Source organism: Oenanthe melanoleuca, chromosome 1A (genome assembly GCF_029582105.1).
Source record: "Oenanthe melanoleuca isolate GR-GAL-2019-014 chromosome 1A, OMel1.0, whole genome shotgun sequence".
Classification (NCBI taxonomy): Eukaryota; Metazoa; Chordata; class Aves; order Passeriformes; family Muscicapidae; genus Oenanthe; species Oenanthe melanoleuca.
This window is the reverse complement of record NC_079334.1, coordinates 55,356,939-55,380,689: the sequence shown is the minus strand read 5'-3', so window position 1 is coordinate 55,380,689 and position 23,751 is coordinate 55,356,939. Positions and strand designations below refer to the sequence as shown.

General features: G+C 38.3%; 2 protein-coding genes across 2 annotated transcripts; one reads left to right on the top strand and one right to left on the bottom strand.

The window, feature by feature from the left end:
* Positions 1-11,692: 11,692 nt before the first annotated feature.
* ALG10 (ALG10 alpha-1,2-glucosyltransferase) lies at positions 11,693-15,888 on the bottom strand. Its single transcript, XM_056514122.1, has 3 exons — positions 15,358-15,888; positions 14,979-15,176; positions 11,693-13,254 (listed from the first exon to the last, which is right to left on the bottom strand). The coding sequence occupies exons 1-3, from the start codon at positions 15,520-15,522 to the stop codon at positions 12,199-12,201; spliced, it is 1,419 nt and encodes a 472-aa protein (XP_056370097.1). The 5' UTR covers positions 15,523-15,888; the 3' UTR covers positions 11,693-12,198.
* Positions 15,775-18,020, top strand: TPRKB (TP53RK binding protein). The gene is made up of 4 exons (XM_056514135.1): positions 15,775-16,091; positions 16,499-16,621; positions 16,913-17,089; positions 17,903-18,020. Exons 1-4 carry the CDS (start codon positions 15,951-15,953, stop codon positions 17,987-17,989), a joined length of 528 nt encoding a protein of 175 aa, XP_056370110.1. The 5' UTR covers positions 15,775-15,950; the 3' UTR covers positions 17,990-18,020.
* Positions 18,021-23,751: the final 5,731 nt, after the last annotated feature.

Below are 23,751 nucleotides of genomic sequence, written 5' to 3'. Positions count from 1 at the left end.
CCTGAGCTGCATAGGCACTTACTTGTGAGAGATAGATACACTTGCAACAGCTCCTTATACAGTGATGTCTAATATCCTGTGACATCCCAGCCTTAAGGAGAAGGGAGCTCTTGAGATTGGTAGATGCTCACTTCAAAAAAATGACAAAAGTCAGAGGATCTGCAAAACATACAGAGTTTTATTAGTAAATTACACACTTGCCATGGAAACTGGTACAAGTTATCTTCTACTATAAGCACACAACCAGCTATCAGCATTTGAGACATACATACCAACCCATTATCTTCTGGGCTTCTGCAGTATCAAAGCAGGATATAAACACAAGGAGAAAGTTAAAATACCCTCTCAGTTTGATTTCAATGAATCTGGTATCTACTGAACAATTTCTCTAAAAACCAAAACAAACCAAAGCTTTCAGAAACCATTTAAGCCATCATCTGTTACCCCTCCCTGGGTTCTGACCACACGAACACGACAGATTTATTTTCTTTGCATGTTGTTTAATTAACATGCCTTTGGAGGAGCAGTGGCAGCAGGGACCACCCCTGACACTCACTGAATTCCTGTAAGCATCTTCTGTCCTCCTGCAAACAGGCTTTATTTGACAAGTGATCCTTTATGACTGACTAATATGCCTTGGGTCATGTTTATGGTTAGCACAGATACTTGTAGTGCAGATATGACTTACTGCAACATGTGCCACTTGTAATTTTGTAATGAAAATCTCATACTCTCCAAGAGAGGGAAAAAAAAAGAAACAAGCAACAGCTTCATAAAGGAACATCTTTCAGGATGTTCTGCTTAGGCAATACCTAATTCTAAGCATGCCAGCATTTTATTTTCATTTTGACAGAAGATTATTTCTTTCTGAGGCAGGAATGCTTTTTGTTACAGAAATGCTATAAATCAAATGCAGTAAGTTGCCAATTGTAAGACACTCAAAAAATCCTGGCTATTTAAGAGCAACACAGCCCTATTTGCAATGAACTGAAAAATTGAAATGACAGAGCCAGTGCCAAGGTCTCTGCTTTTTCCTTATTATCCATGTTGTACAGTAATAGGTGAGGTGAAGAACAAAAAACATCATTGTTTGAATCAGGAGCTCTCAGCACTGTGGCTTTCATCTGTAGGTCACCTACCTGCCCTCAGGTTTAAAACTGTCAGCAATTATTTCAAGTTTCTGTGAAGGAAAAGGAGCAAATTGGGCACATTACCAGAAAAGCAAAAGCTGATGGCAGCTCAACTCTTCAAGAAATACAGAAAGTATTGCAATAGCTGTCTTGAATTCTTGAGCCCCATCATGGCACCACTGTTCACTCCTGTGAAGGAGCTCTTCAAATAGAAGGAAGAAGCCATCTTACTAGGAATCTGGAAACTGAAGGATTGCTGGTGATAAATACATAGTAGTCAGGATCCTCTTCTTCATCCACCCACTTTGGGTTCTTCCTTTTCTAGAAAACATATTTTATTTATGCTTTATTGGCAAATGATTTATTTAATTTGAACAGTAAAGGGAAGGTTTAATAGCAGCAGTAGGAATTCGAGTATATTGACTCTCATTGTCCAAGAGGGGAATTAATCCAATCTGAGTTTTATGATTGAAGCCAAAATGTAAAGGTTAATTTTTACAACTTTATTTTGAAGCAAAATCTTTTTGTAATTAAGGATAAAAGATTAATCTTCAGTCTAATGTTTTTCCTTCCATGAGGACTTGTATTTTCTTAAATAGCTACGAAGAAAGGAGACTATCCAACACATTTCCTTCAATAAACACTGGTTGTAATTTTTTGTTGGGTTATATGTGTTGGAAATATATTTATCCAAAGCAATTTTAAAGCATTACAAAATAATTCAAGTATATAACAAGAGGACAAGACTGGTTCTACATAAATAACTCATCATCTGATTATAAAAAAGCTTTGTAAAAAGCCATGAGATGCAGGGAAAAAATAAAGGCAACATGCAAAAAATCAGAAAAATGCCTTTATCCACTAAGGAAAGCCAATGACACTAGCATGCCATGTATCACAGACAAAATGCAAAAAGAAGAAAGAGGCTGGAAAGCAAAGAAAAAAGCCATTCACCAGTGTCATTTGACCACCATCAGCAGCTGCACTCATGCATTTTGAAGGACAACAAGCTCTAATGGGCCACTAGGGAACCTGTCTCAGCAGCAGAAACCAATGTAAGGTCTTTCAGTCTTTCAGAGATTTATGTACATGGAAAGCAGTGAAAAATGTATTTTATTCTGCAGTCACATGTCTAGTAAAAAATACTCTTTTATGCATTATCTCATCCACTCACCACTACCTTCGATGGGAACCACATGACAAAAAGTACAGAACAAAGCAAGTGCTATAAGGTGGACAGTTTTCCATATTAATTTCAGCTCTACCTGACCCTTGAGTACAAGAAATTAAGAAAACATGACAGAAATTCTCTCTTCTTTTGTTTCTAAATCTCAGGACTTCTGATGCCTGAATCACAAGACTTAAGTGCAGGTCTGCATTCGTGCCTTCCGAAATATCTTCCATGGGTGAATCAGGGACACAGTTTATATGAGACCAAATAACAACCAAAACATCATAAAACAACCTTGGCTTTTGTGTTGCTGGAGAACCATCCATTCCCAGGTTGAGCAGATGCTGATGCTGCAACATCTCAGAGAGGGGGCCAGGCTGGGCTAACAGCTGATGTGCAATTTTATGGCTGTCTTTAGTGCTCCTTCAAGGTGGGGCAACACGGTCTGCTGAGCTCACAGCTTTCTTACATTATCTCAGGACAAGGCAAAAGGGCTGTCAGCTCACCCCAGCTAGAAAAGATCAATCATCTGAAGAGCCCCACTAGGGAAATCAAGATAAGCAAAACTCCTACACTGCAAATTTAGCTTCTGACAGCCAGGGTAGGATGATCACACACTCCTTTTCCCAGGCCAGTCTTTTTGATGCCATCCCGATGAGACTGATGGTAAGTACAGCCTCCATTTACATGTCTTGAAATCCCAGATGAACTCTGAGTTTTGTTTTTCAGCAGCAGGAATGATACAGAAACAGTCTCAGCATGCCAGGGTGGCTGGGGCAAAACCAGCTACAGCTGTGGACAGTCTGGGGCACGTCCTTACAGGGGCTGGCACAAAAGGAAGAACAGCCAAGCAAAAGCAGGTACAGCCTGTGGGGGGAGGAAGGGGATCACTCACCCCAGAAAGGGATGAAAGGGGAATTTATTCCTGGTCTAAGCTTCCTGCAAATGCACACAGCATTACTTTCATCTTTTTTCTCCATGCAACTTACCAGGAATACCCTACAGTTTTTTCTTCTATTTGTTATCAAAATACAGAAGTCCTAGTGAAGGTTCAAAGGAAGATATCAGATTAATAAAGGTATTTAGAATGATGAAAATGCAGATGAGCACATGAACAAGTAGATCCACCTTTTCAGATTTAGTGCACAGATACTTTCTATCTTATATGAGCTGACAACAGAAAATCTGTTGGACAAAATCTTTTCAGATTTTTATTTCCTTGCATTGTTTGATTGTTGTAAACATCAAATGGTAGTTAAAAAAACCAAAAGTCATTGCCCTGAGTTTTATTTTATTTTTTTAACATTATATGTTCTACTGAACATACAAATCTAAAAATCTGCAAGGTCTTTATGCCTGTTCTTTCAGGTTCTAAGACTGAGAGCACTCAGCTGAAGCATTTCCAGAAGGTGTTATTATTTCTTTAGTGTGTAGTTCCTGTTGATTTATATCCTCTAGTGTCCTCAGAGAATGCAGTATTGAAATGAAAATAGATCCATCTCATGAAGTTGTACTTACTTAATTTCAATTAAATTAGTTTGTGGGTAATGGAAAAGAGACTTGGATTGTAATTACCTTCTTCAACTCTGCCTTGGAAGTATATGTTCAAAGGACCAAACAAATTGTCAATATCTATACACTTGCAGAGTAACATGAAAGTTTAAATCTGATACCAAATTATCCTGTCTACTTTATGCTAGATTTAATGAGAAAATAAAGTATTGAATATATTCTGTCAATACACACTGTTGTTTGCATTTTGACTGCAGGGTATAGATCCATTTGGTTGAAGCATTACTCATGTTAATTCATGAACACTCCTTTAATGTAATAAAACAGACCTCCAGACCAATTTTTTTATCCAAGAGGCAATAAAGCCACGTCCAGGGAAGAGGATCTTGCATTGTGAAAGAAAACACAAAAAGGGCTGAAGAACATTTGCATTGAGATCCATCACACCAAAACCCCTGGAAATCTTTTAAAGCTCTTTACAAAAGGGACTACAGGCTGATTTTGACAGGCTACTTTTTTGCCAAGTAACTGCAGACTACCAGTTAGTTAGATGTTAGGACTGACTTGAAAGGCTTTTCTTGTTTGCTTACTCTCAGATAAACTGATGGGCAAGAAAGTTCAAGAGCATCATGTATTTTACTGTCTGTGATTTAAGGCAGAATCTTTGCAGGTATTAACATATTTGATTCAGATTCAGTCACAAATGACTTACTTTAACTGATCTTTGCTGTAATTGCATGCTAAGGTTTATAGAAGACTTAATTGGTAGTAGGATAGACAATTGTTTTCCAGAAAGACTCCTTATTCACAAAGAAGTTTTAATTACAATATTAGGATTTGAAAGTGCAAGAGGAATGAGCCCACCAGCTACTGGTGGTGGTGAGTTTTTACTCAAAATCAAAGGCTTCCTGCAAAGTTAGCTGACCTGATATTTGTTTGAAGCAATGCTTAAAGTCCTCTAGCCCTCATGCAGTGATCCCTTGTATTAGAGAGTACATAGAGCCCCATCAGAGCAAATAATATTTGGTTTAGTTAGTATAAGGACAAGACAAGCAGGCTTCTTTACAGATTTCTCATAATCTGAATAGCTTTATTTTTAATTTTACAGGAAAGGAAAACTCCTCTGCTCGAATTCCACAAAGAAACTGTCTCAAGGCAAACACAGCCAACCTCTCAATACAACAGCAAGCCACTTGAGTTAGTCCTGGCTTAAGAGATAAAGGCAGTAATAAATCAATTAAATTTGTCTCCACAAGAATTTAACTTCAAGGAACTCTACAGGAAACAGCCAAATCATAAACTGCTCAGCCAAACTAAAACTTCACATGCCCAAACCACTATTAACATAGTAATAATCAAGAAGAAGCAAGTAAACTGTTGTATATATCTCTAGTCACTTCACTAATAAAGATGAAAGCAGTTGTTATGGGAATTGTTAATATATTTATTTTGGACTGTTTTTTCTGTTAGCTTGACATTAAAAGTCAATAATTGATGGCTCTTGTACAAGCTAGCCAGCTTGCTCCTCACAGTGCAAGCATCCATGCATGCAAGGTGCCACACACCTTGTTTCAGCTAAAGAAAGCAGGGTACACAGGTCTAGGTAGATAATACTTCTTCCTTATAGGAGATCTCAAAAGTTTTGTGAAGACTTCAATTATATTAATCATTACTTCTTTATGTGCTGAAAATAAATCTAGGATAAAACAAGCGGGGACGCCAAACTCTCTTATCTCTGTAGGTCAGTAGGTTAAGAGGCTGTTGTGTTGTGAGCTGCACATATGAGCATAAATTATATGTATCTGCACAAGTGGAAGAGGAAAATGGGGAGAATTGTCTTTGCACAGATGTAGCAAAAAGATCATAACTAGAGAGAAAAGGTTCTTAAGAGTAGAAGTAATTAATCTCTGCAAAAGCTCATTTAATGAAATGGCAAATTCATCACTACTTGATTGCTTTAAACAGAGTGTGTTTTCAAAAGCTCCATTTCAGCTTCAAAATATTATACTTATAGGATTCACTTACATAATATGGAAAATAACTTTCTCCTTGATACAAGTTCTTTAGATAATTTTGTGGCCTCCTGTCAGGCAAACAGCCAAACCAGGCCATTGTAATGCTACCCCCCTCTTCCACCCTCACAAAATTTAAGCAATATATATATTTTATAAGCAGTATAGGAGGGAGAAGTAAAATTACTAATATTTATCTTGAAGAGAACTTAAAGCTTCTCTCAGACAACAGCTGTTTCCAGAATCCCAAATATATTCTCTTAATTCTTAAGAAAACTGTCAGAAACCTAATTTCTTTTTGGTTTTAAGCCAACTATTCTTCTTCCTTGTTTCAGAAAAGAAGGCAGAAAATTCCATCCTAGTAATAATTAAGGGAACAAAACTCACTGTTACTCAAGCAAATGTGCACTGATACAGTTTTAGCAAAGATGCATACAACTCTTTACTATAAACAGCAAATAAATTCCTTTTCCTTTGATGTGTTATTGTTTCTTTCTCCAGCTGGACCTGAAGAGAGAATGTAATTCCACAAGGCTTCTTGAGATTTTAAAGCAAGTTAGCAACAGATTGGATTGGGTTGAAACTTTTCAAAGTTAGCTAGCAGAGTGGTTGCCAGGAAAATCTGCTCAAACTCTGGTCAGGCAATGCTTTGAGATTTCATGGGAACACAGGAAAATGCAGCATGATTTACATGTACTAAACTTGCAGGTCTGAAGCAGTGCTCTAAAATTAGACTCTTGCCTGTGATAATCACCATTCCTTTTTCATTACATTTTCACAAGATTATTTCTATGACAATAATTTTAGGAGGGTTGATAAGAAAATGTCAAAATGTAGTCTCATTACAGAAGATGGGAATGTAGCTAAGGACATGAACTCTTGCAATTACATCTTTGAAAAGGCATACACTGCTGTTATTAATAGAAGTTCAAGCCAATTTGAATTAAATGCATGGGATATTAATTTACATCTACTTAAAACCAGACGATAAAGCACATGGGAAACACTGCTTTAAAGGTTATTTTTTAAGATGCACCAATTTGTACTATAAACACACTAAGGTATCTGGGCAACTGACAATGTGAAAATCATTCAGATTGATGAATGACATCAATGCTTTGAGATTGGATGGGAATCAAATAGGAATCACAGGAAAATGCAAGAAAATATGATTTACATATATTAAATTTATAGGTCTGAAGGAGGTGTCTGAAAGTGGTCTCTGAAACAAGGCTGTAGCCAGGTCAGGGTTGGTTTCTTCTCCCATGTAACAAGTGAGGACCAGATGGAATGGCGTTAAGTTTAGATCAGATATTACAACAATTATTTTCATGGAAAGGGTAGTCAGGCTTTGAAACAGGCTGTCCAGGGAAGTGGCGGAATCACCATCCCTCCAAGGGCTCAAAAGGTACAGGAATGTGGCAGCTGGGGATGTGGTTTAGTGGTGAGAAAGGTGGCACTGGCTTGATAGCTGGACCCAATGGTCTTATGAGTCTTGTCCAAGCTTAATGATTCTGATTCCATAAAAATGAAAGCAACTCCTTCCCTATTTGTGACACACAGCTGTGTTTCAAGTCAAGTTTCCTGAACACAGCAAGAACAGTTTTTATTTACAGATGCACAAAGCACTAAAACATCTTCCAACAAACCAGTTCACTGTCAGATTTCAGCAGGATCATTCTCCCAGAGATCCAGCCAGCTCTAGCTACAGCAGATTCTCCTTGCAGCTGGAGAAGACATTCCCACCTGTGTATGGCCAGCAGCTCTCCCCTATCACCATGTACTTTAGCCAGCCACAGAGCTCTTCTATATTCAGCAGTGCCCTCTAGCCCCAAAAACTCACCCACTGCTGCTCCTGGCAGCCTTGCACACTCCCAGCCACAGCAGCACTGCCATGACAATGATCTGCAGAAATATCTTTCCTCTTGCTTCCTGCTCCTCATATCCCAACTATCTGTGAAACTGAAGGAACAGCGTGAGGTCCTGAGCATATTCTGAGCTCAACCAGAAAAACTAGCAAATTAAGGCTATAGCATTTTAGCTACACATGGTTAGGTAAATTAGCATTTCTGTCTTATAGAAATCCTTTTTGTATCCAAAAGGATGTTTGTCAGCAAAACCAATTATCTGCATCTATCTAAAACATACTTTTAAGAAGGATGTTTTTCAATAAAACATGCCTCAGATGACAGAAAAATGTCACTGAATTGAAAATAAAAAGCATGTCTTATCTAACAAGGGATAAGCAAGGAGAGCAAAATTTTTCAGGGGAAAAAATTAGGATGCTGAATAGAGACAAAGTTTAAGATAATTAGAAGCATTTTCATGGACTGGGATTTACAGTTTTTCATTACACAAAACTAGATGATGCATTTAAAAGATGGTATATCAACTACTATAGGGCCAACAGACACTTGAGCATTTATAGTTTGTATGTGCATCACAAAAATAAGAGTGAATATTTTAGAAAATCACCACGTGTCAGCCCCAAAAGCATAATTACTCTGCTTTTCTGAACTTGTTCTTCAGGGTTTTTTTCTTATTAGATAAAACAAATAGAATGAACATGCAAGGAGAGTAAGAATACAGTGAAATTTAATAAAAATAAAACACCCAAAGGAAATCTGTTAATCTGCTAAAAATGACATCTTTACATGAGTAGGATTTCAAGTTTCATTTTGTTCTCTTAGAGCAGACATGAAGATTTCACAAACAGAAAATAATGCCAGAAAGACACTTTAAAGACAAACAAAACTTGTCCTAGTAAAACTTTGCAGACTATATGTATTTAAAATTAACAAGGATATTATAGCTAAATTAGTTACTAAAACAAGCAACCAGCCATAAGAGAACCTGAAGTTTTCTAATTATCAGAGTGCTGCTGGAACAACACTGTGATTTCAAGCAGCATTGCACTAAGCACTTGGTCACTCAACAAAACAGCACAGGACTGCCACCTTGTGAACAACAAAAAACACCAGAGCTGCATTAACAGGACAAAATTCAACTGCCACCAGACACTACAGGATACTTTTTCCTTACTTTCTAAGAAGTAATCCATCTTATTTATCAACCCTCTAGAAAATTAACAGGTAAAAAGTATTTCAGCATAGCTTATGCTATAAAATTCTTGCTAATTTTGAACATTAACATCTGTTGTCAAAGAAGTTAAAAGGAATGAAATATAGAATGCTCACAAATAGCAGGAAATGCAGTTCACAGTATAAAGGATTATCAAACTTCCTATCTTGCTGAATAACAACATATTTTAACTAAAAGTTCCAATGTTTGTGTTTTTCCCCCACTTCAAAACAATTCAGCCATGCTGTGACTATTCAGCTATTTTTATTATTCCTACAGTTACTGAAAAATAATCTTATTTCTAAGAAAAAAATTAAACTGAGCCTTTTTTTTCAAAGCAAGTATTATAGAAATGTTAGCTATGCTATTTTTGGTTTTATCTTGAATACTTCAAGAAATTAGCATGATTTTATTCTAAATTATTCTAAATCTAATAAAATTTACAAGAAATTAACATTTTAAAGCTGCTGTAAGAAATTTCATTGACATCTGCTGAGAATTAACCTAAAATATGCAATTATAGTTCTATTGAATCTAGAAGACCTTGGCAACATAAAGCAGGATAAATACAACCCTTTCTGCATGTCTTTAAGGAAAAGAGCTAATAAATTAGAAACAACTACAATGGGAATATATTGCAGGAGCAAAATACTAAAATCTATTTTTCAATAGATTTCAAGCATTGCTACTGCCATTTGTCAAAGTTCTAGAAAATACTGATGGAATTTGGAGACCTTTCTTTATAACCAATTCTGATACAAAAATAAGCCCTCTGATTTCTGTACTGACTTGGCTAACATTGAATATTGCCTGCAAACACCCTCAGGCTCATAGGCAAAATGAAAACATAGCTTTATTCTACAAATACATTCTCCTTTCTAATTTAGTAATTCATCAACTTCCCTCTTTAAATAAACTTTTATCAATTAAGCCTGCTTTCAAATGAGCAACATATATTAAGCACATCTGTACTTTTAAATTAAAACCAGTAAGTATAGTGATAAATTCCATTATAAAATATTATGCCATTTCAGAGTACTGGTTAAACAGCCCCAACAAGTCACAGATATGTGTGATTTTTCTAGTGTCTCCTGGCATAGAGTTCATTAGAAAGGTATTGTGCTTTATATTTTGGTGAACATTTTGCATTTACTTTTCACAACAAAAAAAATGTTTTAAAACTGTACATATTTAAACTGGTTATTTCCACTTGAAGCACAGCTGCTACTTCTGTTAAAAATAGGAAGCATGAACAGTCTCTCAACAGAGCTGATTACGGATGGCATTTAAAACCAGTAAAAGCAGACATGCTGGATAGAACACCTCTGGACTACACAGGGATCTTTGCAAGGGAATTTTGTTCTCAAGGGAATGAACACCTGCTCCCCTACATAAAAGCAGAAAAAACCTCGGATCAAAGATACAACTTGGAATACTAGACAGAGCCCCATGCCTTTCCATGTTACCATTCCAACTCAGTATTTCAGGGCACAAATGAAGTTGTATTTAAGCAGGCAAATGCTTTTTATCTTATGATTTTATTGGCATGGCATACAAAAACAAAATTGGAAGCAGAAGGCACACAAGGCTTCCCCTCCCAAATCTGTGATACTGAAATCCCAGCACAACATCCTGGACTCTGCCAGAACCAAGCTGGATTCTTCACAAGCAATCCATATCAGGTATCTCTTGTCCCTTCAACTTGAAGAAGGAAATAGGGACTAATTGAAAATCGTTTTCCCTATGGTACACACTGACAACAAATTACCAGGCTGGCAAAAGGCCAAGAAGCAAAAAGCAACCAGGCAATTATCTGAAATTCAATACAAACACACCTACTCATTGACGAGCGGCTTGAGGGTTTCCTTAGGAGAAACAGAGTTGCAAAGGCACTGGTAGAATCTGAACTCATCACGCCCATGAGAGAGCCAGAGCAGGGAAGGAATTGGAGCCAGGACACGGATCTTCATGTTGCAAAAGAAAACAGTAACAGCACTGATCCGAGTCCCTAACTGCCTCTGTGGTCTCGAGAAACAATTCCAATTCAGAGTGACTTGAGTGGTGATAATAAGATGTTTGCACAGATTTGGCTGAAGTATTTTCATTATAGAACAATAATTTGAAGAAGCTACACAGTATCTGAAGTTTTGGACAGCACTCTTCCCTGCCACACACTTTAGCAATCAAGTATTTCTAAGACTTATTAAAGTGATTTACCGACAGGAACCATTACAGCCTTCATTTACTCTGCTAATAATGCACACTACATGCTTTTAAATATATATACATGCATACATGTATGTATGTATATATACATTGCATTTTACTTATGTCAAAATATATACATTCAAGTTCCATTAAACATGAAAAATACTTAAAAGAATAGTTCAATAATGCCATGTGTACTTCTTGAAGTACATCAAAGATCTTTGAAACAGTGCAACTCAGGAGTGCACTCAAAGCCAATTTCAGCACAAACCTGTGAGCACAGAACCACAGGACATAAAAGCTCAATTATTTAAGAAGGCTGCAATCCATTCCACGTCTGACATTTGTAAACTACTCCCTTTCTAACAGGTCATATTATCAACTGCCATTTATGTTTTATTGTACAGTAACATTTATGCAGAAAGTGCATACACATAGCGTCCACGGTGTTTTCTAAACACCAGTTTGAAATAAAATGTTCAAAATGCTCTAATGATTTCAGAGCCTACATTTTGCTTACAAAACTAATGAAAGCATTTACTGACAAAAGAAAGTAATGAAAATTCAGTGAGACATAGGAGGCTTTGAAAACATTGTATTTTAGTAGTGGTTTATACTTTGACCAGTAGAAAACCTAGAAGGAAGTTGCCTGATCTGAGCAATAAATATGCACACAGATAAATAAACAGAAAGGTTGAACAGGCTGAAATCCTTCTTTTCTAGAAGGCAAACCTCTGAAACATACTTATAAACTGTTATACCTTCAAAGGCATGTTATATAATATTTTATTATCATGAAAAATGACAGTAAACATCTCTCTTATTTTACACTAATTACAGAAAGGTGTTCTCACATTTCCCCTCATATTGAATTTTAAAATTCTCATAAATCCAATATATGGAGTATCTTCACATTATAATAGATCTTGCATTTGGTTGCAACAAAATAAGCAAAGAGCTTTCTTCCCAGCTCCAGCTAGGGAAACAGTCTTTACATGATGCAAAACATATGCTTCATTCCAGAGCCTAGTCCTGAAACAGAACTGTGTTTTCCTACAGGTATAAAAGTATATAAAAAAAAAAGTCACCACATAAACCTCTGTACTTCATCATTATTTTCCCATTGGAATGTTCTGTTTAGAAAAAGATACAAAGTCACAGCATTTACTAAAATATAAAAAGCCAGCTCCAGAAGTTGTCTATACAGAGACAAAAATGGAATATTGAGCCTATATATTAAGAATGGCAAAATAAAGTAACGAAATTCTAGCAACTTTTGAGGAACTGTGACTGCTAATAAACACACAAAATACATTAAGATCCAGAATATTGATTTTGATTTTAGCGTATCAGTAAAACTCCAGCCAGCAAATACATAGAAGGGAACTAACAGGTATTTTACAAGTTCGTGTCTTTGGAAGACTTTTCTCCAGACATAGAATGTATAATGTCTGTTATCTGCTAGTAAATACTTATGGACATAGGTAAATTTCCAGATCAGGAATAAAGAGATGACAGTGATTAGGCTATACTGCACAGGGTGCTTTCGCAATGACAAAAGGAATTTCCTGATTTTAGTACGGGTCAATAAATGAGGGAATGAAAAAAAACCCGTAAAGGACAGAAAATAGAACAGCTGAGGAAAGTGTAAACAAGCTTCATGACTACTTCTATCACCAACAACTATACCACCATTGATGAAGATAAAAACAAAGAAGAGAGATACTAATATGATGTATGGCCAAGTTAGAGCAGTAAGTGTAACTAAGTTTTTAGGTGACACCAGATATTGAACAAGAAAATGCAGTATTCTGGTCAAATCAGAAAATGATCCTTTCCTGGACGAAATCTTTTCATCTTTCTTTTTCTGCAACTCAGTCTTCCAGGCTTCATTTAGCTTCTCTGCAACAACATTTCCAGCACAAAAAACTGTCCACACAATATTTGTCTGACGAAACATGAAGCCACAAAATCCAAGGAGAGCAGAAGTTTTATGGTTACCATAAAGGCACATTAAATAGGAAAAGAGAGTGAAAAATACAGATCCTGGATCCGTATAATAAAGGAATGTGAAAAAATAAAGGGTGGGAAACACTGCAAGAGTTAATGCGGACAATATTCTCTGGAAACCAGACACAGCCTAAAGAAGAAACAGAAAAATGTGATTAGACAACATCCAATAACATGAAATAGTGTATTAAAAGAAAACTAGTATAATTCTTGAGAATTCCATTAACACACTGTTAATGTGTACATCTGTGCTCCTTGTTTCCATTATTGCATATTTGTTTCCATTTTTCTTAAGCTCCTGCTACATTAACATAGTTACGCAATGTTAAAGTCCAAGTGAAAACATTACTGCAGCTGAGTTAAAAATATGGAAATGAAAATACACCAACTTCTTTCATATGTCAGGTGTGTACATATTTGCAGCATTAAAATTATGGTGGGAGCATAATTGCTTCCATACCTTGGATAAAAAGTCTACACTAATGGCCAGAAGAAAATTAAAAAAAAATTGTTTACACTCCTACAGTCTCATAATGAGATTGTTTATCTGTGAGACAGCACCATTCTGTGCCTCTGCTATTAGCTCTTTGGAATCAAGTCCACAGTGAGGCCACTCCAAGTTTCTAATCTTTGATGCAACTGTTATTGTTTATAATCATTATAATTCATGAGTCAGAAAGGAAATTTTTAAAAAAGTAGAAGTCCATGCACTTAAAAACTCTTCCCAATTATTCCATTCACTACTTGACAACACCACATCACAACATTTAAAAATGTTAGATAATTCTGAATGTAGTGCAGCCACTCATCACCTGACAAGAAAAAGGAATTGAGAAAACACTGAGGTTCAAAGAAATGTCAAAGTATCACTAAATGCTTAGCCTAATGTCATGCAACTTTGTCTTACATTTATGTTTCCACTTCCAAGTATAAAATTAAAAGTGGAAACAATTTACTTAATCTAATCCTGTACAGTGTTCTCATGTGCTTAGAAGTGAAGAGGTTTCTCCAAAATAAATTTTCTTTATGGTAAAGGAATCCTTCAGTTATCAGGGAATAACAAAAAAGCCTTTTAAAGTTAAAAGTTAAACTAAGTAACTTCACTAACATGGAGGATTTTAAATAGGCCACTAACCACTAAAACTATTTACTGCAGTGGTGGATGCTCCAGAATTTTAAATATACATTCTTGTATCCAGGCTGATCTGTTATGGCCTGGATGCATGGACAGCTAGACAGATAAAAACTGGCTGCATGGTGAACTGTACCCAAAGGTCAGTAACACCCAAGTACCACAGGGATCTATACTGGGATCTGTCCTGTCTAATGCCTTTATCAATGACAAGAAAGCAGCAAGAGTACACAGTCACCAAGTCTGGAGCTGACACTGTATGGGCAGGACCAGGCAATTTGCTCAAGAGCACAGGTGTCATCCAGAGTGACCCACTCAGGCTGGAAGAATGGGGCAACAAAAATACTATTAAATTCAACAAGGACAAATCTAAATGCCTGCAGCTGAAAAAGAAGAAATCCCCATCAATGACACAGGCTGCTCACAGAGCAGCTGAGGAGCTGCTGTTCAAGTTTTGTGAGGACTCTTAAGCAATTCCAACTACACAGGCATTCAGACCTCAATGGGACTCCTTGTAGTTATGTATAAGAATGAATTATTGTGCAAGAAAAAAGATATTTAAAAAATCAGAGAAGTAGGAATGTGCCTTCTCCGCCAAACTGGTGGTGGCACTCACAGTTATATAAAACTGAGAACATGTCACATATGTAGTGAAGGGAACATACACTGAGCCATCAAAGCTGCTTGTACGAGTGCTTATAATGATTTTACTTTGACCGTACCTTATTCTTCTGATGGATCTTGAACAGAAGCAAATACAGCAAATAGAAGTTGCCGGCACTGAAGAGGAGATTGATAAACCTGAGCATTCCCACCGAGCACACGACGCGTCCGGTCCAGCCGAGCAGCCAGGCCGCGGGTTTCACCAGCCCCACCGAGAGCAGGTACAGGCCGGGCAGCGTGGTGATCATGGGGTCCCACTGCAAAGCACACACACCGCGTTACCGACAGCGGCTGCGGCCGCCCGGCCGAGGCACAGACAGCTCCTGCCCTGCTGCCCGAGGGTCCTGAGCTCTGTGCGCCGCTGCTCCCCCGCTACAAACCCGCGCTCGGCCGCCCCCTCCCCGAGCGCCTGCCGCTACAAGGGCGAGCCCCCCTGACCTGCAGGAAGCGACCCTGGCAATAGGCCTGCGCCTGCGGGACGTGGAACACCTCGTCCATGTAGGGCCCGCGCTGCCGCCGGCTGACGGCCGCGAAGAGCAGGCACGACAGCAGGAAGGCGCCGCTCATCGCCCCCGAGAAGCCGTAGGCCTCGGCCCGCTCCATGCCGGCTCCGCGGCGGGGCCGCCCTTCCGGGGAGGGGCGAGCGGCGAGCGGCGGCACCGGCCGGGAGGGAAGGGCCGGAACCGGGCAGGTCTGCAGGGAGCGCCGAGCCCCGGCAGGAGCGGCACCGGCCGGGCGGGAAGGGCCGGAACCGGGCAGGTCTGCAGGGAGCGCCGAGCCTCGGCAGGAGCGGCACCGGCCGGGAGGGAAGGGCCGGAACCGGGCAGGTCTGCAGGGAGCGCCGAGCCCCGGCAGGAGCGGCACCGGCCGGAACCGGGCAGGTCTGCAGGGAGCGCCGAGCCTCGGCAGGAGCGGCACCGGCCGGAACCGGGCAGTCCTGCAGGGAGCGCCGAGCCCCGGCCCCGTGTTGATACCGCTGTGTTTAACGCGGGACGAGCAGCGCCTCCGTGCCGCCGATAGCCCGGGCCGGGATGGAGCGAACGCACCGGCTGGAGCTGTTCCCTCAGCACAGCGTCACGCTGCTCCTCTTCCAGCACGTGAAAAATGCCGCTGCCCTGCGGAAAAAAGCCATGGAAGGGTGCATTGAAGGAGCACTGATAAACCCGGCGATGGTGAGTGCAGAGTGCCGCCTGTCGGAGTGCGAGTGCTGGAGGGAGCGCAGCGAGGCTGAGCCGTGCCCTCAGCCGCTGGCACACGAGCTGCTTTGCGCCTTCAAGTGCCCTCTTTGATTTCGTACGTGTGCAACAGCCTTGGCAAGATTGGCCAAAAACATCGTTTTGATTGATTTCACATCCTGCTTGGTGGAGTTTAAATTTGCTTCACGTGTAAACTCTGGTGATAATTAATTCATGCTGTCAAAAATCCATTATTTGGTGCCTTTGTTCTCATTTAACCCATAAATAGTTTCAGAATCTAGTCCTTTTTTTGTTAGAATTAGGCTATCAAAAAGAAGTGGTTAGGATTTTTTTTTTCAGATTTCAAAACAGTAAGTTATAACTCTTTCTGTTGTGTTTTACAGATTGTAGATCCTTTTCAGATTCTTGTGGCAGCCAACAAAGCAGTGCATCTAGAGAAAATAGGTAAAATGAAGACCAGAACACTCAATGCAGAAATTATTTTCAGCCTTTCACCAAGCAACAATGTAAGATTTATTGAACAAATTCATTTTTTTGCCAGAAAAGCTTGCTAAGATCCACACAGCCAAACTAAGTGCATGTATTCCTTTAACACTCTACCTGGCCACTAGTAGAAGTTTTGAATCGTTATTTTTAATAACACTAATGTGCTGTTACAGTTTGTACCTTGTCAGAATTCCATTAATGTAACATGTCTGTCAATTTATATTCTTAGTGTATCTGACACAGTAACTGAAAAGGTTCCTTATGTTAGTGAGAAATTGCCTCATAATATTTTAATTTTTTTTCTGTTTCAGATTTCAGATGCATTTAAAAAGTTTGGCATTTCAGACAGCGACACAGCAGTGCTCATTGTGCTGGTTGTGGATGGAGACAAGACTGTAAACCTGGCAGATATAGCATCTCAGGTGGAAGGCCAGCAAATTTCCCTAGATGAACTCCCCCATCTAACAGACACTGCCAAAGTCAAAAAGGTGTGTAGCCAAAAGAGAAGACTGACATGGAGAAAAGGGGTAGTTTATTTAGTTGTCTGATTAAATATCAACAGACATAATTACCTTAGTATCTGTATTTCTTTAGCACAGCTGGAACCTTGTTTTAAGTGGACCTTGGTTATTTCTTAGAATTGTATAGATGAAACAAATTTTAGTTGTCACATCCTAACATCAAAAAGTTTAAGTCTTCAAGTTATTAATGTTGTCAGGGAATTAGAACATAAAAATAAATTCCTAATCGCTGCCTACCATCCAAGCATTTTTGATTCCTGTTTTTAAGCAAATATTCATTTAATTAAAAATTTCAGTCCTGAGCAGTTTCATAAGCTTAAGCACATAGATAGACCCAGTAGGGGTGGTTAAAATAAAACCACATTAATTAGCTGTTAGGAACTGCCTTAGGGCATGCTCTTAACAGATTACCATCTGCTAAATAAGTATTTTGAAGCATGTGTCTCCTACATGATAAAATTCAAGTAACTTAAGTCATCTTTATCATGTCTGTCAAAGTATTGATAGGAGGCATATGAATAAAACTGGACAAATCATAGCATTTAACACGTGGAGCTAAAAGTGCTGCTGTTATTCAGTTTCATAGCTTTCCTTGTTCTTGCAGTTTCAGAATTTGCTTCCGTCCAAATTTTGTCTTGCAGTCACAAGAAGATAAGAATTTCCAATGTAAAAGTGGGGGAGAGAGGAATAATCTTTTCTTGTGTACATATTTTTAGAAGCTATATTATTAGTTTTTTTTCTTCCTTATAAATCTTTCCTGTTTTCTCCTTTTTTCTGCAGATGTACAAAATTACTCCACAAGAAGAAAAAATCGGCACGTTATTGGATAGTGTTATTTGCAGAATGTCAACAAAAGATGTTTTGTGAAAATGTGGAAATAAATTTCAGAAAAAGTGAAGTAGTACTGAGTAGTTTGATAACATCTGAGCTTTAACCAAGCTTGGACACATGGGTAACCTGAGCTGTGTTCTAAGCACAGAGAGCAACTCTGCCATGCCAAGCAGAATTTGCCATTGGCATTTCTGTCCTTTTTTCTTGACAAGGGAGAATTGGCAGTACTTTAAGCTGAACTTAAACAAAAGGCTTGGAAATCTGTACTTAGTCTTTTGTCAAATGTTTTGATAGTCCCAGACAGGGTTCAAACATTGTAAATAATTGTTATTAACTGTGCTCTGTTTTGTTTTGGTTTGGCAACTCGATGGATGATAGCCTTCTAACAATACTACTGCCAGAAAAGGCATCTTTACAGCCCAAGTATTTCTGATAGACTAGAAAGAGGAAATTTTCCATAAACAATCAGCAGCATCTCCCTCTGTGCTACTGGCATAGAGTTGCTGCCCACCCTCTGAGGACAGGAAGAGGTAGAGGGTGCCTTGCTGGCCAGTGGCAGTGTGGAGCAGGGGCATCAGAGATGTGTACAATGAAGAGTAAGGTCTGTGTGGAGAATACTGTGGTGGTGTTTGCAGCTGACAGTCTGATGTCATCCAGTGCTGGCTTTAAAGGATAAGGAGTCATGCTTTTACTTCATAACACTGATTTATACATGGTGGTGCTGAACTTATGGAGCCTGGTTACAGGTGCAGAATTCACAGACAAATTTGCACCAGGTTGGATCCACTTAAATTGTCAATAGAGCTTACATAGCATTCTGAAAGGACATAAAACTTATTGGGGTTTTTTGGACTACTGCTAGGAAAGGCCATCAGAGGGAACTAGGAGGACCATTGATTTCCAGTAGTCATCAGGTGCAACAGCAGTGAATGTGGATCATTTAATCACATGTATGCATCCTGTTTAAGTAAAACTACTGTCCTAATTAGGTAGAAATCCATGCTGTTTGTTATTTTTATGCTGTACTATTTTTCTAGGATGTGCATAAAACTACAGCTGTCTGCATTTTTTTCTGGTGTTTTCTGAGGTACTATGATTTGTGTACTTGAAAGATCTTTGGAAGAGAATGCCTCACATTCTTACACATACATTTTGAAGGAACATACATTTTGAAATGTTGTCCTGAACAGTAAACAGACCAGTGAACTGACATACAGACCTGGTTTTGTCTGGGGTTTTTTAGTGCTTAATACAGAAATGTACAGTTTCAGTTTTGCAATTTGATTTCAGTTAAGTCTTCCCTTAGTTAACACACAGTAGTACAAATACCATCCTTTTCTTACCAACCAGACCAATGGCAAATTTAGTTACCAAGCACTAAGGGAATTACAAAGTTTATCAAAAGATTAGGGACAAATGGCTGTGCTGACTTCTTGCATTAAAGATGCCTTTACAGAATGCATCATCCTCTCTAAAGGGAAATGTGAGGCAGTAGTAAAAAATGGAGCTTGGAAGGACTTGAGTCTTTAAAAACAAAAGTGTATCACATGAGCATGTGAGAATGACCATGGAAAATAAGAGACTTGTTTTCCTTTTCTGACAGTCCAATTGGTACATGGAATATATCATAAGATTACTGGCAGAATTACAATGTTTTTGTTAGTTTAAAATAACAGCAGACAAGCTTACTTAAACCACTGCCTTTTTTGAACACGTGTAAAACGTCTGTCTGGTCTGTTTAATACAGGAGAAATAGTAATAAAATGATCCCTGCACAAAAGTTTTGACACATAAATTCCAAACAAACTTGGATTCCCAGTTTCTGTTTCTCCATCTATTTCATTGGTGTGGAGACATTATGTAGCTTACTGTTAAGTTAAATTGTGATTTACTGTGATACCCAAATGAGGTGTTTTCATGGATGGATTTACAGAAATTATTTTGGGAGCTGAAGTCTCCAAAGTGTTATTGAGCCAGGCAGATGATTTGGGTCTGTTTGCATTGAAGACTATGCCCTGCAAGACCACAGATTTCCCTACACGTGGTTGCATTATCCAACTTAAATGAGTTATTTACAAAAACTGGTAATAAAAGTAGATTCTGTTCACCCTGTAAAGATACAGTTATCTTTCTGAACATGTTAAAAATTATTTAATTTAGATCTCTAATGTTACTGTTAAATCAACCAAGGCTGTTTTCCAGGAAAGCAAAAATTTAAGAAAAAAATACACTTTTCAAAACATTTAATGTTCCGCAGCAGTCTCCTCTGAACTTTCATACCTCATCTCCTCCATCACAAGGTGAAAGAGGAAAATGAAGTATTTTCAATATCTTATTTGGATGTCCAGTGCTTCAGAGGCAAGGATAATACCTGCATAATTTATAAATTTAATATCTAAATGTTACATCATTATGTGTGGTCAATTATTCTAGCTTTTTTTCCTTTGGTGGGGTGCCTTTGGGATTTTGTGTTTGACTTCCAGCACACTGAATCCTGATCACTGGGAGTTTTTGTGCTGCTGGTAGAATGTGTAGGTCCTTCTCCCATCTCATGAGCTTCAAACATGTATTGACAAGGGAGGGCCCATCCTTTTGTGTTCACTTGTAATGTTCATGCTACATGTTTTATAACTGGGTCCCTATGTTCTGTGACAATGTATTTAATGTGCTAATCATCTGTTTCCTTAAGTATTCCTTTGTGTGCTGTTCTTTCGGGAGCATCATCAAAGCACTGCTCCCGTGTTCAAGCACTGATGGAATGCCCCCCATCAGCGATGGGCTAGTGTACACAGAAGCTGGTGCTGCCATGAGATGTTAATGAATTATCTGCAAGTGGTGGTTGCAGATAAATATATACAAGATGAAGATTGAGCCAGCTGGTTCTGGTTCTGTGACAAAAGATTGACAAAAGCAGCTTATTTCATCATTTTATTCCTGAGTTTAAAAAGTCATTACCATAAGTTACAAATAATGGATGCAAGTCCCATTAAACTCTCTTCAGCACGAGAATTTGACTTTTTCAGTGATCTTCCTTTGCCAGCAGAATAGCTGGGTTTGTTGGTTATTTTTTCCTATGTTGTTGTGACATGGCAGGTTATTTCCCTTCTTATAGTGTATGTTTTACCATGGACTGGGACAGGCAAATTTAGCAGAGGTAGACTCGACAAGTTCACAAATGGAAAGCTGGGGTGGACATACAAAACATTGACCAATAAAACAGAAGTTGAACTCTTCTTTCTACAATATCATGCTTAAAGTTTCATATACATGCTGAAGATAATATAAATGTGTAAAGGTCAAACAAGTCTCTGTTATTCACAAAATTATGTTCTGTACATGGCTTGTTAAATTGCTTCATAGATTCACTTCCACAAATAGCAACTATTTTAGCAGTTTCAAGTAAACTGAAATATGCTGAGAGCATTTTTTGTACCTCTTGACACAAATTTACACAAATACTTCTTTAAATATTTGACAAAGAAAGTTGCTACATTGGTGCTATGAGACTGAATCCTTTCTTGACCAGGCTCCCCAGAGTGCCACTAGAAGGACCATGATGATCACTGTGTAAAGAGTGTGGACTGTAACAAGATCATCTCCGTGCTGGTGCTTGAACCCAGAGGTGCTATGCCAGTTCTCACTTTTGTTTCCATTAGTTTTCTGTCTGTGAGCACGGAGAGAATGTATCCTGACATAACAAAAAGCAAGATTAAGGTTAAAAATTATTCTTCTTTATTAACAGTTCAATAGTGTTTGTAATGAAATCCAGAGTGTGCATTGAATCATTGACTAGATTTGGGAAGGAGCTCTTCAAACTGTCTGGGGGTAATAAAATAATTTCTATAATTGGAAATGTAAAACCTTTACCAGCCATTTGGTATTTCTCTCCCACTGACAGGCACAGAGACTGGGTATAGGAAACACAGTGCTCTTACTCCTCACTATTGATACAGATCATTTTATGAGAAAAAACATACCCTTTCATTTTGCAATATTATGAAAGTGACAGGGTTCAAATAAAAAATTACTAGTTTCCAAAGCTCGAATCCACAGGAACAAGCACAGCATGTGATCTTCCCATCCTGTTCTAGCATGGTTTTTTGTCTGCTTTTCAGAGGGGACTTGTGTCAAGGTGTTCATTATGCAATGACAGCAGTCAAGAGTAACTACGCAAAGCATATCTGCAGGATTCTCTGCAGTAACATTTGACATTGCTTTGTCACCTTTCCCAAAGGGTTTGAAACTGGAAGTATTCACCTATGGCAACAGACCTCCAGTTATCATCTTCACTGAAAATTGCCTGCTAAGCCCCAGTGCTAAGTCCTTGTTCCTGCTGCCATTTCTTTTTCCTTTTTTTGAGAGAAATGTTTAATGTGCACAATTACATCTAAACTGCAAAGCCAAAAGGAGATTAATTAGTTTGTGGTTTTCACATTCATTAGGAAGGGGTCTGAGATGGATTATATGTATTGCAGGTCTGGTTCATACATGTTCCTGCTGTTACTATGACAGAAGAGTAGAGATTACCACAAATGTTAGCACAGATAGAGCTTATGAGTAAAAAATAACTTTAAACCACAAATTACATACTTAGGCACACTTGGAAGAGAGCTGTCAAAACTGATTTGTTAAAACTGAAAGACTAGGAAATGCAATCTCCAAAAGGGAATTCATCAATAAAACAGAAGTTCAGCCATTGAGCTTTTTCAGAAATTGCAGAATTAGACATTTAACATTTGTATCAGGACAATCTGTCACGTGTAGCTGTAAATCAAATAGCATAGTTCATGATCATTTGGGACAATCATGTGAAGACCACAAGAGGAATATTCTACCAATAGTTTGCTTTTCTGTTCCTAACTGAGGGGAATGCAGCATATGCAGCTTACCTTCTGCAAGCATTCATGGTGTCTGGGTGATTGGGTTCCCACTGCGTCAGATTTCTTCTTGCAGAGACGAAAAGAGCCTTTTTTATCCTCTTGATTCCTTCACAAAATGAAGAAATTTTCTCTCAGTACCAACAAAAAGAATCTTCCTTCCAAGCCCACCAACTTGACCAACAATAATCTCGGAACACCTCCTATGTGTCAATGAAAGCTCTCAAATTAATGGTTTCTAAAGCTGATTTTGACACAGTTCTTAAAGAAATTCCCTTGAGCACTTCACAAGGCAAGTTATGAGTAATCCCAATGACTGGCTTCTTTTAGCTGCTGGGATCTCTTGTTATAAACAGTAGCTTGCAGCTGAAGTATTGCCAAATTCATAACAACACAAGTAATGCACAGATGGAGGGTGGTGGTGATGAAAAATGCAGGATGAGCTGTAACTTAGAATTACTTTCTATTAGATCATAGGCTATTTTGGGGTAAAACTTAGTTCCTTTCTACAACTGCAATTTGGTTTAAATTACCTGGAATGAAATTTCAAGCCACCATCACTTACATATGCTCTAATACTCAAATATTTTTAATGAAAAAAACAGATGCCTTTTAAAAACACCTTCGACTTTTACAATATGATCACATATTATAATGTGATCACATTCAATAAGCAGTCAATAAGCAATATATCACCACAAAAAACCCACATTTTGACATCTAGGATTAGTAGCAGTCACATATTTCCTATTATTCCCTGACCACCTGGAGTCATTAATTATCAAGAGGCTGTGCCAATGCAGAATTTCTTCCAAGCTAGGTGTTGCAGGATCAGCTGGGTTAATGGTGGGTTTAATATAACCAATTCAATGCCCCTGTAATGATTTGTGGGGCTTGTAAACAAACACATTTAAATTTGCA